The following is a 17,095-nucleotide window of genomic DNA, read 5'->3' on the forward strand; positions in this document are numbered from 1 at the left end:
ATATTTAAAAAATTGCTTTTGCTTTTGCTTTTTGCTTTTATCTTATCAAAAAGTGTGCTATGACATAATTGGACATTTTTAGCATGGATGGAATAACTTTTGCAATAAGACTGCAGACTGGTATATTTTTAAAGATGGATTATTAGATATTTTGCAGCGGTTTGACCTATTTAAGTCGCATTCGTTTACATTTTTCGTGTTTTTAACTTTCTTAGAATCTCCCCAGAATTTGCTCTTTATTGTGCGTTTCTCAAATTGAAATCCCTGAATGGTAAATAGGGAAAACCAATCATCGCTATGTTTAAGTTTGTGAACGTATGGATGGATTCAACATTCTCAGCCATGCACAAAGAAGTTGAGTTCATATGTGTCAAAACATAAATCATTCTAGAAAGAAAAAAAAAAAAGAGAATTGGAAAAAGAAACAAAAGTTGATCATTTTGTAAGTTGTGCTTCCTGTTAAATCTGGTGTAAAAATAACTAACAGAGGTTTTGAGATGGTCTAGTTAAAAGCATGCAGCTAGAAAACTCACCTTTTTTTTTTTTTTTACATACAACCACTTTGGTTTAGTTTACTTTTCTTCTTAGTGGAGTAAATCCTGGTTTATGTAATAAAGTTACTTCTTTGTCTGGTGCTAAAATGATCTTGTTGCTCTGCAACATTTCATTACGGCAAAAAGAAGCAGAAGGGAGGAATTACTTTTTCACACCACGGAACATGATGTCTCCAACAGAAACAGTTTTTTTTTTTTTTTATATCAGATTTATAAATATCAGATTGTGTTGACCTGATCAACACTTATTTAAAATGTCGTTAAAATTCTTTGTTTGTGATTTCAGGTACAAACCGGGTTCTGCTGTGCAAGTCCAGCAGCGACGGTCAGAACCAGGTCCTCCAGATCGGGCGGCCACACAGCACCGACAACGAAGACGAGCTACAACGACTGGCTGCAATGGGTGAGGCGCGTTGACGTGCTCACATCTGTGATGGGATGGAAATGTGAAAATGAATGCATCAGGATTGCCATTACATTTATCCTGTGTTCCTTACAGAATAAATGTGTCATTTAGGCATCAACGTTTCTCAACGGAGATGCTAATACCGAGTTCTGCTGAAGGAACAGTTTGTTCCATACGACAGGCTTTAACAGGACTAACAAGTCCAGCCTGAACCCAACAAATACATTTGTCACTTTTTTAAACATTTGTAGCATAACAAAAGATAAGGTATGAGTTTTTTTTTTTGTTAAATTAAATCAAATATTAGAGAAATTTTGCTTTGGTCTCAGGCTGCAGTCAGTTATTCACTGGGGCCCAATATGTCATTTAAATGTTGGCACAAAGACCGTATATCAACTTTAAACGTGAAAAAATGCAAATTATTTTTATTAGTACTTGTAAAACAAATAGATAATTTTTTTACAACACTTTTAAAAAAAACCCCTCAAATTTATGTTCGAAGCACATAAACATAATTATAAAAATAAAAAGCAAATGCAACTTAAAAAGAATTGAGATTTTCAGAAAATTTGATTCAGAACGAAGGAAAAGATGCTTTTCAATTAAAGCTGTCAGTTTATGGAACAATCTCAACTGTGGGATAAAAGGATCTTAATATTTTTATGCATTTAAATAAATTTGAAAACCATTATGATGAAGCGATATGGCATTGAATAATGTTTTGTTGGATATTTTTTGTTACAATCTGTAACAGTCTTCTGAGCTGAATATCTGATTTTCTTTTTAAGAGGCTGATATTGTCACTTCATTCTTCTTCATGCTCCTTTTCATTGACTGTTTCTTTCAGTTTTTACATGAACTATTCATATTTATTATTGAGTGACTGAAATAAAAAATGGTTTCCATTCAACCAGGTTTGCTTGTGATTGACAGTGAGTCAGGGATCTCTCAAAAAGAGGATCAATTTAGAAAAAAACTCAGTTTTATTTAAAACGTTCATGTCGAAAATTATTTCTAACATTCTCTGTGATCAATAAAAAAAACTGACATCTTCACTGGTATTACAGCCACCAAATCTTTCTAACTTTTGACCCGATTCTTGCTGGTCTCCACTTGCAATTTGCTGAATTATTTTGTGTTTGATGTTGAGATCATCCTAAACTTTAACTTCCATCTCAAATTCTCTCTCAGATTCAAGCTGTAACTCTAGCTGGACCATTCAGAATTAGAATAATCATGTTAATAACTTAAAACATAACTTTAAACTAAAATCTGACAAGGAAATAGCTAATTATGGTCTGTTTAGGACCCATAATTATTTAGTATTAGTCTTTTTTCATTGTTTAGTTAGGCTAGTAATTCAGACCATTTTCTGGGCAAAGACTGAATATTTACATTAAATGTGACGTGTTATTTTTTAAAAAGAATTATTTACATTTTGAATAATAAAATGTGGAACAAGTGAAGTGCTGTGAGTACTTTCCAGATAAGTCACATGAGTGTAATGTGTGATGTCACAGCCTTAGTGGCTGTGTTTTTCCACTAAAAAGTGGAAAATGTTTAAAGCAACAGGAAATTTGAAAATATTACTAGGTAATTATGTGGTATTGGATGGCATTATTAATAATATCTAAACACCAATTATAAAGTCTTAGACACAGGCAAACATAAAACAAATACAATTTAAATATATATATATATATTTCACTCCAGTTATTTCACCCTAATTAAAGTGTCCAAAGTTTTTTTAGTCATTTAATTCATTTTATTTGCTGAGAATATAGAATAAAGAGTCTCTTTAACCCATCTTTGCTATCACTGTTACTGGTGTTCAAATAAAATCAAATAAACAAGCAAACAATTCTCAGCCTGGTGGGGGCAGCAAGTCCAGCCTGGTGGTCGTCACACAACTTCTTTACATTTTGTCACATTACAACATAAACATAAATGTTTTCCATTGGGATTTAATGTGAAACACTAAAGTGAAGAAGAGAGAAAATGATAAATGATTCAAAACAAGAGAAACGTCAACCTGCAAACTCGTGCTGTTTTGATTTTCCCAGCCTCCGTTTCCTGCTGCTTTCATTGCTTTCGTTCTTCCTCTGCTCCTTACGATTCATCTCGTGTGTGCGTGCGTGTGTGTGTTTAATGCCCGCTCCACTGTGGTCTACAGCGTGTCTCCTGTGTCATAGGTGTGGACGTGGCTCGAATACGGCAAGCAGGACAGATCGCTGGACAGAGCAGCACCAGGCGGCTGGGAGACAGCAGAGTGAAGATCAACTACTCTGAGATAGATCTGCTCAGGTGACGCCTGCCGTCGGCTTTCCGACTACGTTTACATGAGTTCATGCAGGTTGTGTTATCTTTGTGCTTTGTCCATTTCTGAGAAACCACCGACATGTGTTCACGTTTACTGTAACACAGTATACAACTTGACTGATTGTGAAAAGCAAGACATTTATCTACAAATTTGAATTTGTTGATGTTTTTAATCCACACAGGAGCAAAATTTCACCAAGAGGCTGAGATACTTACAGATATTCACTCATGTTTTTGATAAAGTGTCAGAGGAGCAACATGATTTTTGTAGCTGTTGATCCTTTCTTATCCTAGGAGCCATATTTGCCTTCAGTCCAGCTAAATAACACCGTACAGCTGCAAATGTTACAATACCTTTTGTTTTGACAACTTGAAAGTTTTGAGAAATGCCTAGCTTAGCGGTTCTCAACGTGGGCGGTACCGCCCCCCCAGGGGGCGTTCAGGGGACGGCACGGGGTGCTGGCAGACATTTTTACAAAAGGGGGGCGCTAGGATGCCTTTGGGGGGCGTTTGGTCGAAGGTAAACTTTACACCTTAAATGCACAACAATGCCAGTTTAGACTTTGAGCAACTTGGTAAAACTGTATTGTGTAACATTAAATCATGCTTGGCTGCAACTGTATCGATGGCAGCTCTTCTGCTATTCAGTGTTTGTTAGCTTCTGTTAGCTTCTTGGCGCAGCTCCGTTCTCCTGCTACTGGTAGCTTCACCGCTGCTGTGATTCACTTTGGTATTTTTGTACATATGTTTTGGTAGTGCTTTGATCATGTTAAGCAGCAACTTAAATTAAAAAGTGTTTTATTTACATTTGAAAGCTGCCAGCTTCCCTGGAAGGACAACAGAAAATCGCTCTTATAAGCATGTAATTACTAAAATCACGATACCCTCACTTTGTATCCCTCTGAAAAATGAACCCATTTAAATAAAGAAATCCCTCCATGGGTGATACCACGATAGAGAGCGTTCATTTTATAGCGTTAACACCGGTGCTGTAAGTGGTCCGGAAATGGGTGTGATAGAACAACGGTACCACAGCACTTTTAAATTTCAATGATCAGAATACCGAAATTGTTTTTGTTGTTTTAAAAAGTTTATGTCAGTCTGCCTTTTCCATTGCATCACGTTTTGCTGGTTGAAGAAAATTCATTAGGAATTCAAAGTTGTGGAGCCAATTATTTTGAGAAAACCACAGATGTTGAATGTTATATAATGATAACACCCCGGAAGAAAAACGCATCGTTAAACTCTTTGTCTGTAAACTCCTTTTATTAATGTTGCATGAAATCAATGCTGTGATTATTAAGAAAGTATTTGAAAGTGTTTAATCTCTCATCTCTACTTTTTCTTCTCATGGCCGTCATTACCGTACCAGAGCCAAGCCTCTTTAAAGTGCTTTATTCACAAACACACACACACACACACACACACACACACACACACACACACACACACACACCCATTTCCTCATTTCCTGTGGTTATACAATATCCAGGCAAATCATATCCAAATACTTTTGCATCATTCAAATTTTAACCCCCATCAGACACAGAATGGAATCTGTATTGCATTATCTCCTTACTGCTATCAAGGAGAAAGCAGAACATCCAATATAATTCATAAAAAAAAGTCTAAGGCATTCTTTGGATCAATACAATAAACTGGTGTTGATGTCAAGCCTCTAATGTTCTGTTGCTGTATCGACTTTAATTGTTTTTTTGTTGGTTTTTCTGTTTCCACTCGTATTTTGCCAACCTTGTCCTGTCTTGTCTTTGTCTCACGCTTTTCTGTCGCTCTCCGTTAGTGCGGCCAAAGCGAAGCCCATCATCTCTGAGCCGGAGATCCATGGCAGCCACCCTTTGGACGGTGTAACAGGATTCCTGCTGCTGATGTCAGAGGGTCTAATAAACGCCCTTGAGTCCGCCCACGGTCCAGAACAAGTCAACCAGGTTAGCAATAACGCTATTGTTCTTTTTTTGGTTCTTTTCGCTCTTCAAGCCTCACATGAAACGTCTTTTCACTTCCTTGGCGTTCAAGTCTTTTTTCCTCTTGTCTTCTCAAATGTGGCTATTATTCTTTTTTTAATTGTCTCCCCTCTCCTACGTAGGAAATTGTAGCCATGGTAGCGGCCGAGCTGGCCCAGCAGACCAGTTTGGAGGCGGTGGCTCAGTCCGTGGTGGAGCGGGTCAAGAGGCTTCACCACGACGTCTTCGTGTCCGGCCGTCAGAGAGCGGCCTTCTGCTCTCGGCACGAGGACATGACCCTGCTCATTCGCACGATCAATTACCCGCTGGCGGACGCCGCGCTCACGCCCACACAAGGTAGAAAGTGTTATTCTCAGAAGGAAAATTCCCGTTCCACCGCATTGGAGAAAATTCTGGGAAGGTTAAAGACTTCTACAACGGCTACAAAACTGCAGTGTTTTCTTTTTATTATTGCCGATTTCCTACTCTCAACATTTAAATACGATGGGTTAGCTTTTATTTTTTGCAAACTCAGCTAACAACCTCTTGCTAAATAATATCTTAAGTTTGTCCTATGTAAGGTCTAGACTTATTTTTCTCAGTTTTGTTTTTAAATGAGCAAATATAAGATCTGTTAAAATCAACATCTCAGTTTCTTGTATTTGTACTCAGCAGTTCACAAAAAGTTGGGATTTTAATATTGCGGTACATGTATGTGTGTTTGTACCAATCAGGGAGCAGTCAGGTGATAAGTATCGTATCAATTATCATTACTTATGATGATAATTTCAGTTAATTGTTGTAACAATAAATTCCAATTAATTATGTTTTAAAAAACAACTGTCTTTACTGTATGTTTACTGAATGCTAACGGTCTAATTAGCTGTAGCACAACGTCTTTTTTTCCCTTAGTGTATGAGCGAAACGAGTTACAGCTGCTGTCCGACTTTTAGTTATTTGTACTTTATCTACTCTCATTGGCTGTTTAACACAGTACTGTGCATCTTTTTGTCTTATGTGTAAATAACAAATGTTAATGAAGGAAACTAGCTCCAGGCAAACTTAGTTTGAATGCTGTGATAGAAATATTATTGTACTAATGTTTTTTCTCGATCTCATGGGACGATTACTTGAATGCAGTTTCAGTTTAAACCCTGATTCATAATTTATAAAAATGAAAGACAGTCAGTTGCTTCCATTCACTCCCGTTTTGCTCTTTTTGCAAATTCTTTTGTTTAGTAACATGAGAAGTTTTAGCCTGCTTCCATTTGCTTCGTAAATACAGGATCCTACGTTCAGTCCATCTTTAAGATGAACCAAAACATTCCTTACTGAAGTACATATGTTTATTATATCTGAAGAATGTCGTCGTGTTCGCTGCAGAATGTTTCTGAGTTTCAGAGCAGTTTCTTTTCCTGGATCGCTCCAATCGTTAGTTGTTTTTAGTGTTTAGTTCTGAGCCTTGAGAAAATGAAAACACGACTCTTATCAGTGTTGTCAAGAATAAAAAAGGTCAAAATAACCTTCTCAATTTTTTAAAACACATTACCAAGAAGCAAATTTTCACTGAAATCGCATGCTGTTCATTACTGTTTAGTTGTATGGAAATATTTTTGAGAAAACGTTAAAAAATGATGTCCCATTTCCATGTTTAAGCAAACCATCAACACTTTTAAACGGAAGGGAAAATATGAATAACTGGGACGTTTTGCCGCAGATTTTAACATCTTCTCCTGCACCTCTTTCAGGCGGGCGAATCTATCCAGTTTCGGTACCGTACTCCAACAGCCAGAGCACCAGTAAAACCAGCGTGACCCTCTCACTGGTAATGCCGTCTCAAAGCACCCTGACCAACGGGACTAACACCGCCTCCACCCTGGAGGAAGGCACCCCCACACCGGGGTAAGCTTGGCTTTTTTAACTCCCTGCAGGCTTTCTCCTTCTGTTGCTATTTTTGTCCCTTCTTCTCGAAATGCCGCCGTTTTGTTTTCCTTGCTCAACCTTTGTCTTTGTTTCTACGGCTGTGGGCGAGTTTATTTTAAATGTATTAAAAATAAGCATGATTAGACTTCCTCATTCTTCCTCTGGTGTATTTATTTTAAGGTGCGCTTGATTTTCACTCCCCTGCCTCCAGCCTCCGCGGCTGTGTTTATTTACATTAGGCAAAGTTTTTATTCCTCACACTTGCGCTGTGGGTTGATCTGGGTAGCTTATCATTTTGCAGCTGAAAACGGGTATTGTAATATTTAATAATACTCTTACACATAGCATATGTCAAACAATAGTTTTACATGTGTTAAAGTACTCAAATTCACTGTAGTTGACAAAGGACTTGCTGCTATTTCAGGGAAAGGAGGTTCCACAAAATATTTATGCAGTGAGCTGATTACAAATAGTTTTTTAAATAAATTTGCAAAAAGAAAAAAAACCTGCATAAAGTTGGTTTAAAAAAATCTGAATATTGCATTGCATTGTATTAGTGCTTCTTAATAAGTGGTACCACCCCTTCCTCTGTGGTACCACAGAGCAAGTAGAGGAGGACAGAAAGTGTAAGCAGGCTTTAAAATGTCTTAAATTCATTTAAAAAAAAAGTTATCCTTTAATATGTTAATGGTCTTAAATTTTGTCGTGGCAGGATTATTTCATTTGATATAGTCTTAAGTAGTTTTTCAGTTTTTTTCTCATGGAACTTTTCTGTGAGGCAGAAGTTTATCACATGCAGACATCTTCATCTGTGACTTGAGGCAGTTGCAGCTACCGATATAGCTGCTAATATACCCCTGCTAGCTAGCTAGCATTTTCACGTCAATCATGTGCAAATTTATCGCCAGTTGGAGGAACGACGATCATCTTCACCATTGGCCCACTTCTGTGGCCAAACATGGCAGTCAAGCACCAGTCTGACCTATTTAAGACTTTTATTGCAACAAAGTTGTTACTACGCAGGGAACTACAGCTGAGAAGCTGAGAAGAAAAACACAGTAGATGCAGCTAGGTTGACAAATGGGGGAAAAAAGATGAGGGATAACAAGATTTTTAATTATTTTCACAAATAGCATTTCTGTCACGATACGGGTCTTAAACTTCATTCATAAGGTTCTTAAAAAGTCTTAATTTTGAGTTGGTGAAACCTGCTGTCACCTTGTTACAAAAGGAGAGCGCTGCCATTCTTTTGGGGAGCGTTAGCTTACAGTTTACACCAAGTATGCATAACAATACCAGTTTAAACTTTGAACTACTTGTGAAAAACCATGGAATACTTAGTTTAATTGCAGGACATGTAATGTAAACATAGCAACTTGCATTAAAAAGTGTTTTAATGTGCGTTTGAATGCTGGACGCTATCAGGGGATGTCCGACAATGGAACATCTAATCTCGTAAATATATAACCACCGAGATAACAATTTGCTCACAATGAAGGTAAGTTCATGAAAGAGAGCGCTCATTTTTCAGAGTTTACACAGTAAATACCATGAGGGTGACGTATTCTAATGTCCCGCTCTCCTGAAGGCAGCACACCACAAGAAGCAGACAGAAGCGCTGAAAGGAAGAAAAGTTACCATCAATACAGCTGCAGTGCCATGGACATGGAAATGCGGTTCAGAGTTTAAACTGGTGTTGTACATTTTTGCTGTGGTCCTTTTTTGCAAGACGGACAAGCAACATGTGAGAAAATGGCACAGAAGAAGAAGAAGGAAGATCTCAGGAAGATCAAGCAGGAAGCAGCTGCTTGACAGAACCCTTTAGTTAGGAAACAATAAAAACTCAAAACTTCCAAGGTTCCGGTTTGTGTGCAGTGCCATTTGTGGCAATCTGCGGCTTGATATGCTAACTTCATTCTAAATTAGCTTGCAGATTAACAGCAATTTCTCTCCAAACTGTTCTTCCTGCGTATAATTTAGCTCTGACTGCGATTCACTTCCTACATACGCAAAATATGACAGCTGATCTTCACTTTCATAATCGCTAATTTTTTCTGTCTGCTGCTGTTGCTTTGGGATTAAACTGGAACTGTGACTCATGGCAGACTGTTGTGCTTCAGGGAACCTCAGCACAGGCAGTCACCCCGTAAACAACAAGCTTATGCAAAACTGAGATTATTCTGATCACCTTCTACTTCAAGTGAGGCGTTGGAGTCATCAAAACTCAACACTAAAAAAACACTTGGAGAATTTCAGCTTCTGATGCAGTGTAAAACACGCTACGTCAGGATATGAGACGTGAAGTATTAAATTGGTTTTTAGTTTATTTTATTTTTTGATCAGCATTTTTAAATGGAATTTATCTGCGGCAGCAGCTGTATTTATTATAATAATTAGAGGTGCGATTTGTCGACTAAGTTAAGATAAAGTTAATTAATCATACTGATCAACTAATGAGTAATTGATAAGTGGGCATCTTCTTAAGAACCTCGGTTTTCTCTTGTATAAACAGAAGCAACCGGTTTTCCACAAGATGAAGGGGCTACATTTTTCATGTGGTGAAATTAAATTAAAAAAGGAGTAAATTTAAAGATTATTTTGTGTCAGTTGTATTAAATGCTGTGGCTCACGTTATTTAGCTAAGACGTATTTATAAACCATAGCAAATCAGGAACCAGTTAGGTTGCTGAATAGAAAAATAAGACATGAAAATAAAACATGTGAAACACTTGATCCTCCTTGAACAGAGAGATAGAGGTTCTACTATTAAGGTGATAATTCAAAGAGCGTATTGACTGTACATATATTTCAAAACAGAACCGCATAAAGTGCATTTCCAACCCTCGCGAGGCTCTGTTGGGATCGTTTCTTTTTCCGTTCTTCTATATCACCGCCATCTTGGATCCAGTGTTAAGTGGGTCCGCTTTGCATAAAGATGACCAGCGGCGCCCTCTGCTGGATGGCGGTCAAACTACAACACTAAACGGAGGTCTAAGCTAATCAATTGGAAATAATTTGAAACTAGAAATTAGTGGACAATTGCGATATGATTAATTGTTTGCATCCCTATTAATTATGTATGTTTTATTTGACAGGATAAGTGTTTGCCAGCCTTTACTGTTCAGCCTCTTGTACAGCTGACTGTAGCTAATGATAAGTAGCACTTGAATATGGCTGCTGTCTGTGCAAATCGTCTTTATTTAGTCCCTCTGAGGGGTAACAATCCAGGTCCTCCTCCTTTTATGAGTTCCAGTCTCTCTCTCTTTCTCTCTCTTGCTGTTTGACTCACATCTCTGTTTGTCTTTTTTTTTTTTTTTCTTAACTGGCCCTGGCTTGTCGTTCTCCGTCCTGCGTCCTACTCTCCATCTTTGCCTGTTGTTTTTCCACTACTCCGTTAGCATGCTGAACCCGACCGCGAGCCAAGCCTCTGTTGACATCCTGCAGCCTATAATTGAACTCCCCCTTCCCAAACCCCCTCCTTCCCCTCTCCCTCTCTCTATCTCCGACTCCTCTCTCTCCACCACTCCCTGGCCTCCCCTCCCTCTCTCCACCTCTCTGTTTTGTCTCTCCACTCGTGACATGGACCTATTTCCCCCGTTCTCTTCGTCTATCCCAACTCTCATACCTGCCGTCTCCTTTTCCTCCTCCACTGTTCCCCACCACCCAACTTTCTCTTCCTCCCCGCCCTCTTCCTCCTCTTCTCATCCCAGCAGCCAGAGCCCTACAGCCACCCTGCAGTCCACCAACACCCAAACACAGAGCTCCAGCTCCAGCTCAGGGGATGGAAGCCTGTTTCGTCAGAGAGGGAGCCAAGCAGTGCAGCCCGACGAGACCGGCAGGGTCCCGCCCTACGTGGACTTTAGTCAGTTCTACCGACTTTGGGGAGGGGACAACAGCGACAGCCAAAGCACACAGGGAGGCCTTGGACCCCAGTAAGGAGGAAGGTCTGAAGGAGGGGCATGAACTACAAGGAGAAATGTTGTTTTTGTTTTGTTTTTTTGTTTTTTTAATCAAACTTGTGGAATTATGAACAATATGTACTGCAAAAGAGACTTTGTGAGCATGAGTTGGAAGGGACCGGGGCTTTCTATTATTTCTGCAATGAAAACTGTGAGGAAGTGGCGTCACACCACACCCCAATCAATTAATGTTTGCTTCTCTTTGAAACATAAACAATCACAACTTGGTTACAGTAATCCAGATTGGTGAAGTTCCTGTTGAAGGGAACTCCAGGACCTGGACAAGGATGTTTTATTCAAGGCCTTAAACTGTAACTAATGAATGAATGAAAGCATCTGAAAGTACATTTTTATTTGCTGTCCAAATATATATATATATTCTATCTCCAGATAATTTAAGGACTTGTCTAATTTTTTTTTCTATGCACATTTTTATCATCATTATATTCCATTTATTTTGACTTGTAGTGGGACTCGATTCAAATTTTTAATCGAGTTCATCCAAAACTGTATGTCGACAAAAACAAGCAACATTTTCAATTCAAAACCCTTTTTGCTGCTAAATTACCACTATTGTCACTAACTCATTTTAACACAAGTTGAACACAACGATGGACTTCTCCAGCGTCCCGTCAGATTATTTTTGTGAAGCAAAAATGTGGGTTTTTTTGGGCCAAGATGAGCAGTTTTGATGTCCACTGCTTATGTCTGTCACTTGTGTCACTTGTGTGTTAGATTTACAGGCATCCCGGAAACACACCAGTACAAAGGTTCCAGCCAGAACCTTTGTATGTTAAAGAAAAACTAATTAATAAATTAACCTGTTAAACTATTTTTAACGAATCAAAATCTATGCAATTCATCGAAATGAACACATAAAAGTTCCAGCCACAATTCTGACACTTCATGGACGCTAAAAAATGCCTCCAAATATCAGTTATTTCAAACACTGTCATAGATTATGATAAATGTATCTGTAGGGATTCAATTTTGCAAGCGTATTAAATAAAATAAAAAATTCAGTGATCATCTTCAGTCACTGTAGCATTTATTTATATAGGTAACTTGCATCGCAAATCCACCTCAGACCAATCTCACAGATTTTTGATAAATATGTCTGGCATGATGTGCTCCTTTGCACAATGTTAAAGTAATTTTATTGTTTCTATAAATGCATTTGGCAACACCTTATTAGAATAAGGCATTTTACTTTGCATGTAAAGAAAAGGTTACGTACTTTCATATTATAAGCAGTACCTTAAATCGTGTAATGAAGCGGCGGCTCTTTTTTCTCTCTGGAGCTCTACCCAAAGCCTTGTGGTCAGACCTCTTGAGAGGCTCGCCGTTTCTTTTTATAGAATACTTCATCAGACTTCTTGCTCTCAACACCTTCGTACACTTAAATATGACAAGTTAAAAAAAAAACACACACACACATAGACGTGTCATTTTAAACTTTTTCTGACCTCCTGTCCAAAACGGCTGAAGAATGTCTCCACAACTTAAAAGTAGATTTTTTATCTAGATAATAATAAAAAAAAGTCAGACAACAACTTTAGGTGGCAGAGCCAAAAGCCTTTTTTTTTTTTTTTTTTTTTTTTTTTTTACATTTTCCAGCAGAACTACTAAAGGGGCCATTTGGCCAACATTCTGGCACAGGGCCGTGCAGAGACCACTAAAGGGGCAGGTGCTCAACAACAAAAAAAAGGGCACATCCAACCGTATTTTAGGACAGAATATTAACAAAGCCACTCAGCTTTCAGAGTTTAATAAACAATGATAAATTACAAAAATGTGACATATACAATCAAAGCTAACGAACATCTCCATATAGAGCATAACACTATGCCTATGTAAGATATTTTATTAGTAATTTCTTTCTGCAGGTCTATTTTGTTATAGGGAAGTATTGTAATATTCAAACACGCAATTTAGCATAATATGTAAATCAGAGCTACACCACCAGACATATTTTGTCTTTACTGAATTACACTATTAAAAATATAAACAAGGGCACAAAGCAACCTTTTAGTGACTGTAATCTATAAAACAAAGAGCTGCCTGTTTGCTACACTTGCAGTGGAGATGAAGATGGTCCATTCTGGAAGCAGAGCTGCATCAAACTATCGTGGAACTGCAGAAAAAAGAAAAACACAAAAGCAAAAATTTAATTGTTAATGCATGTCACCATGAGAAAAGCCTACTGAGTTTTGCTTAAAAAAAACTTTTAAACATTTAAATCACATTTTTGACTCATGAAGTTAACTTTCTTTTTTGGGAAACAAACTTATTTGCCCTTATCAGAAATCTTTTCTTGCTATTCTAAGTTTTTGTTTGTGACTCAAAGTTTTCCTTGTGATTCTCACATGACGTCTTGAGCAGGGCCTAAAATCACAACAAAAGATTACTGATGTGTGCAAATAAATGTTTGTTTTCTAAAAATTAGTTATTTAATTTAAAAAAGTCTTTTAAACAAAACTTTTTTTAAAGGAATCATTACAATTCCAAAAGTTTTGATTACAATTTTATTTTACTTAACTGAGGTTAGTATTTTTTTTTCCATTGAATAATTGGGAAACAAATTTAACTTAATACTCTGTGAACCAGACCCTAAACTTAAACTCTGGGTTGAGTTTTTCCCCCTTCATTAATGACACACTTTTATTACATTCATTATATCTATCATGGTAATCAGGGTGAGTTATTTTTAATTCTAAATGAATATCTTTGTTGGTCTTTTATTTAAGTGTTATTCTCCTTCAATATACATTTACCTAATGCCAGAATAAATGCAATGTACATTATGCAGCAAAGGAAATTAGAAGATCGGACATATATCCATTATGGAGATGATCGGTTTTGGACGGGCGATGTGCCCTTATTGCATGAGCGATACTGAAGAATGACTGATATTATTAAAGATACAGGGGAGAAGCTTTTTAGTTATCTTGCTTTGCTAGCAAAGTCAGCTAGCTAGTAGCACAACAACAACAACCTAATGTCTGTATGATAATAATAGTGAATCGATAGATTAGAACAGTTTCTCCTCACCTGGCTGCCTCCTCCCGCTCAGTAGTTCTTCAGAGAAAGACAGACGCAGAGGCCTGTCAGTGTCTGTTGTATTTCATTACCTCTCTGCTTAAACCGCGACTCTGAGCTGAAGCAGAAACGATACTTCAACGTTTTCCGTCATCTGACAAGTAGCAAGCCTACTCCACTTTATTCACCAAACACTTTTTTTTTTGAATTCACCAAAAACTGTTCTGTAATCTGGAACGTTCACTACGTTGAGCTCCTCAGTTAGCCGCCTTATCGCACTGCGCCAGAGGCAATTGCGTCATGCGTCACGGGCAAAAGGTCAAAGGTAACAAGGTGACCGGCTTATTATGTTATACAAAAAAACAGAAAAGCAAAGAATTTCAGCACATGTTTTTATGTGTCAGAAGAGGGCTTAGGAAATAATAATACCAAAAAAAAAAAAATTTGACCAAAAGGGCACTTGGGGGCAAGGAGCAAAAAGGGCAGGTGCTCAAGCACCCCAGCTCCCCCCTCTGCACGTGCCTGTTCTGGCACTTTGTGACACTTGACCTTATTTCTGGGAGCAGACTAGAAAACCAGTAACATTTGATTAAGATATTTCTGTAGCTGATAATTCCATCAGAATATGACAAGAAATACTTTTTTAAAAATCTGGTTTTGTTTGTGTGAGGGCGTTTACATTTGTAAGACTAGAAAAAACACCGACGTGAACATGCCTTGTGTTTGTGACATTTCTGTACTGCTGGACGTCTCGTCTTCGCGTGCAGCATGTTTGGATCGGTCCGCACCTCGCTCGTGCATTTCAGTGCAGCTCTCTCTGTACAGTGGGTCGGGGGGCTCTTTGTGTTGAAGACGGCCTTACAGACACATGTTTTGAATTACCGGCCATATGTCACCAAGCAAAGCTTCAAAACACATTCTGCACATGTTACAGAAAAGGGGATTTGGCGGCAGCAGAGTCGAATTTCTGGAATTGCAGTCAACGTGAAAATGGTTGATCAAGGGTGGGGTGGGGGGAGGGGGAGGGGAACGGCCTTGTTTGTTTGATAAATCAGTTTTCTGCCCATGGCCACCATCTGCAGTCCATGTTTTTAAGAAATGTGGACGGTTTAATAGGAATAATTTTAGGATAGGAAGTTTAAATTTGTATCCCTAAATATGATTAGCATTTTTTTTATCATTGTTTTTTTAAATGAACATTAATAAAATCTGCCTCAAGGATGAATGAACGTTCATATTTCTGAGTGGAGTTTAGTCATTTCTAAACTTCTCTATTTATCCCCATAGTCTTAGAACTCGGCCTAAAACCTTTGAATATGGAAACAGTTCTAATAGAAATATGTACATTTCAATATAGAACAGCCATTTATTTATGTAGGTGTGATGGTGGTAAGTGTGCAGCATTTATCTTCCTAACAGAGAACAAGTTATTCAGGTTATTCAGCTGTGGATGACAAACCAGAAACACCCACCGCATAGACCCTAGCAACATCACTAATCTGTAGAACCTGTTCATGAAATTCTCTGCAAGAGAGACGTTGGATTCTGATCTGAAAAATAAATAGAAGGGGAAAAAATGGTAGATACAAAAAAATATGACTTAATTTTCTTCTAAAAGAATACCAAACTTCAGCTTGTACCTCTCATTTCTAAGCTGCACACTGGAGTGTTTCTAACTTCCACCCTGTAAGGCGTTGCGTTCATTTTCAGAATAAAAGCGTAAGCTGAAGCGTAAAATATAATTTCTTTAAAGATGAAATACAACAAAATCAACACTGAGATCAACGCTCTCTCTCTGTGTCTTCTTCTTTTTTATTGCAGCGTTTATTTCCTGTTAAAGAGTTACCAGCCGCTCAGTGGATATCCCTCCATGTGGGCGTGTTTGAGCTGTAATGCTGAAGTGCAATATTAACTCAAGTCTTACTATAACTACAGTTTTTTTTTTTTTGTTTGTTTTTTACCTGCAACACGTCCACCTTATTGTTTACAAGTCTGTAATCAGAGAGTACTGCGCTTTTTCTGGAAGGCAGTCCAGAAAACGTTGACAGCAGTTCGACTGGAATAAAAGTCAGTTCATGATGTGGTAAATATTCTTTTACTAAGATCCTCTAACTGCTACATCTGTTTGTTTGTCTTTTTTATCATTTTCTGGTAGTGAAATAATTGGGTTGCTCTTTTTGCTTCTTGCTCGTTCTAAGGTCTGCAGCTCTTAAATCTAGTTATGGTGACAGAAAATAGGCAGCAGATTGATGCGAATCATCAGTAAATTGTTGAATACATGCTCATTCTGTCATCTTTTCAAATGGCCTGAGTGTTCACATTTTTAATATTTGTTACCTTGCTTGTAAAGCTCCCATTTACCTATTCAGGTAAAACAATGGGGGCTGACCCAAATGCCTTATGGTTGGCAACCATAAGCTCAACACCTCTAAGATGTGTTATTTAATATAAGGAGAAAACTTTCTTTCCATTACATGTTTTGTGAATACATCATGTTCATAAACAATGCAGGTTTGTATCAGAAAGAACATTAAAACCGTAAACAGCTGCAGGTCTCTTAAATGGAAAGCAGTAATGGCCAGTCAGCAGTAATCGGTAACCTTTGACAACACTCGCAGATCTGCCGGTCATAAAAACCGTCTTCCTGCTTCTGTCCAAAAAGGTTAATATGAATCCACCTACATGCTTGTCTTCCAGTCTAAAGCAACCACTTCGGGTTTTCACCAACATGGCGAGCGCGAACTGAATGACTTTTGCCTCTCGCGCTACTTTTCCGTCTTAGTTTGGATTAGAAACAGGAATTTAAATTTTCACCCACACATTCAGATGTTTCTTCACGTCAGTCTGTCCTTGTTTCATCAGCTTGGTGATTTGCTTTATCCAGTGACGTGTGGTCAGGGGAGGCAGGTGATCCAGAGCCTCACCTGTCATCAT

General features: G+C 38.1%; 1 protein-coding gene across 8 annotated transcripts in view; it reads left to right on the plus strand.

Moving 5' to 3' along the window:
• Positions 1 to 17,095, plus strand: part of tab1 (TGF-beta activated kinase 1/MAP3K7 binding protein 1) — a 92,042-nt gene that overhangs the window by 5,279 nt on the left and 69,668 nt on the right. For 2 of the 8 annotated variants that reach the window (XM_081599667.1, XM_081599737.1), the window contains exons 6-10: positions 841 to 957; positions 3,153 to 3,264; positions 5,081 to 5,225; positions 5,384 to 5,600; positions 6,989 to 7,142. In XM_081599667.1, coding sequence (XP_081455793.1) covers positions 841 to 957; positions 3,153 to 3,264; positions 5,081 to 5,225; positions 5,384 to 5,600; positions 6,989 to 7,142 — 745 coding nt within the window. Of the gene's footprint in view, positions 1 to 840; positions 958 to 3,152; positions 3,265 to 5,080; positions 5,226 to 5,383; positions 5,601 to 6,988; positions 7,143 to 10,561; positions 12,158 to 17,095 lie in introns of those variants that run through there. The other 6 variants (XM_008433102.3, XM_081599783.1, XM_008432932.3 and 3 more) reach the window with 6 other exon arrangements.

This window comes from Poecilia reticulata, chromosome 1 (assembly GCF_904066995.2).
Source record: "Poecilia reticulata chromosome 1, P_reticulata-male-v2, whole genome shotgun sequence".
Classification (NCBI taxonomy): Eukaryota; Metazoa; Chordata; class Actinopteri; order Cyprinodontiformes; family Poeciliidae; genus Poecilia; species Poecilia reticulata.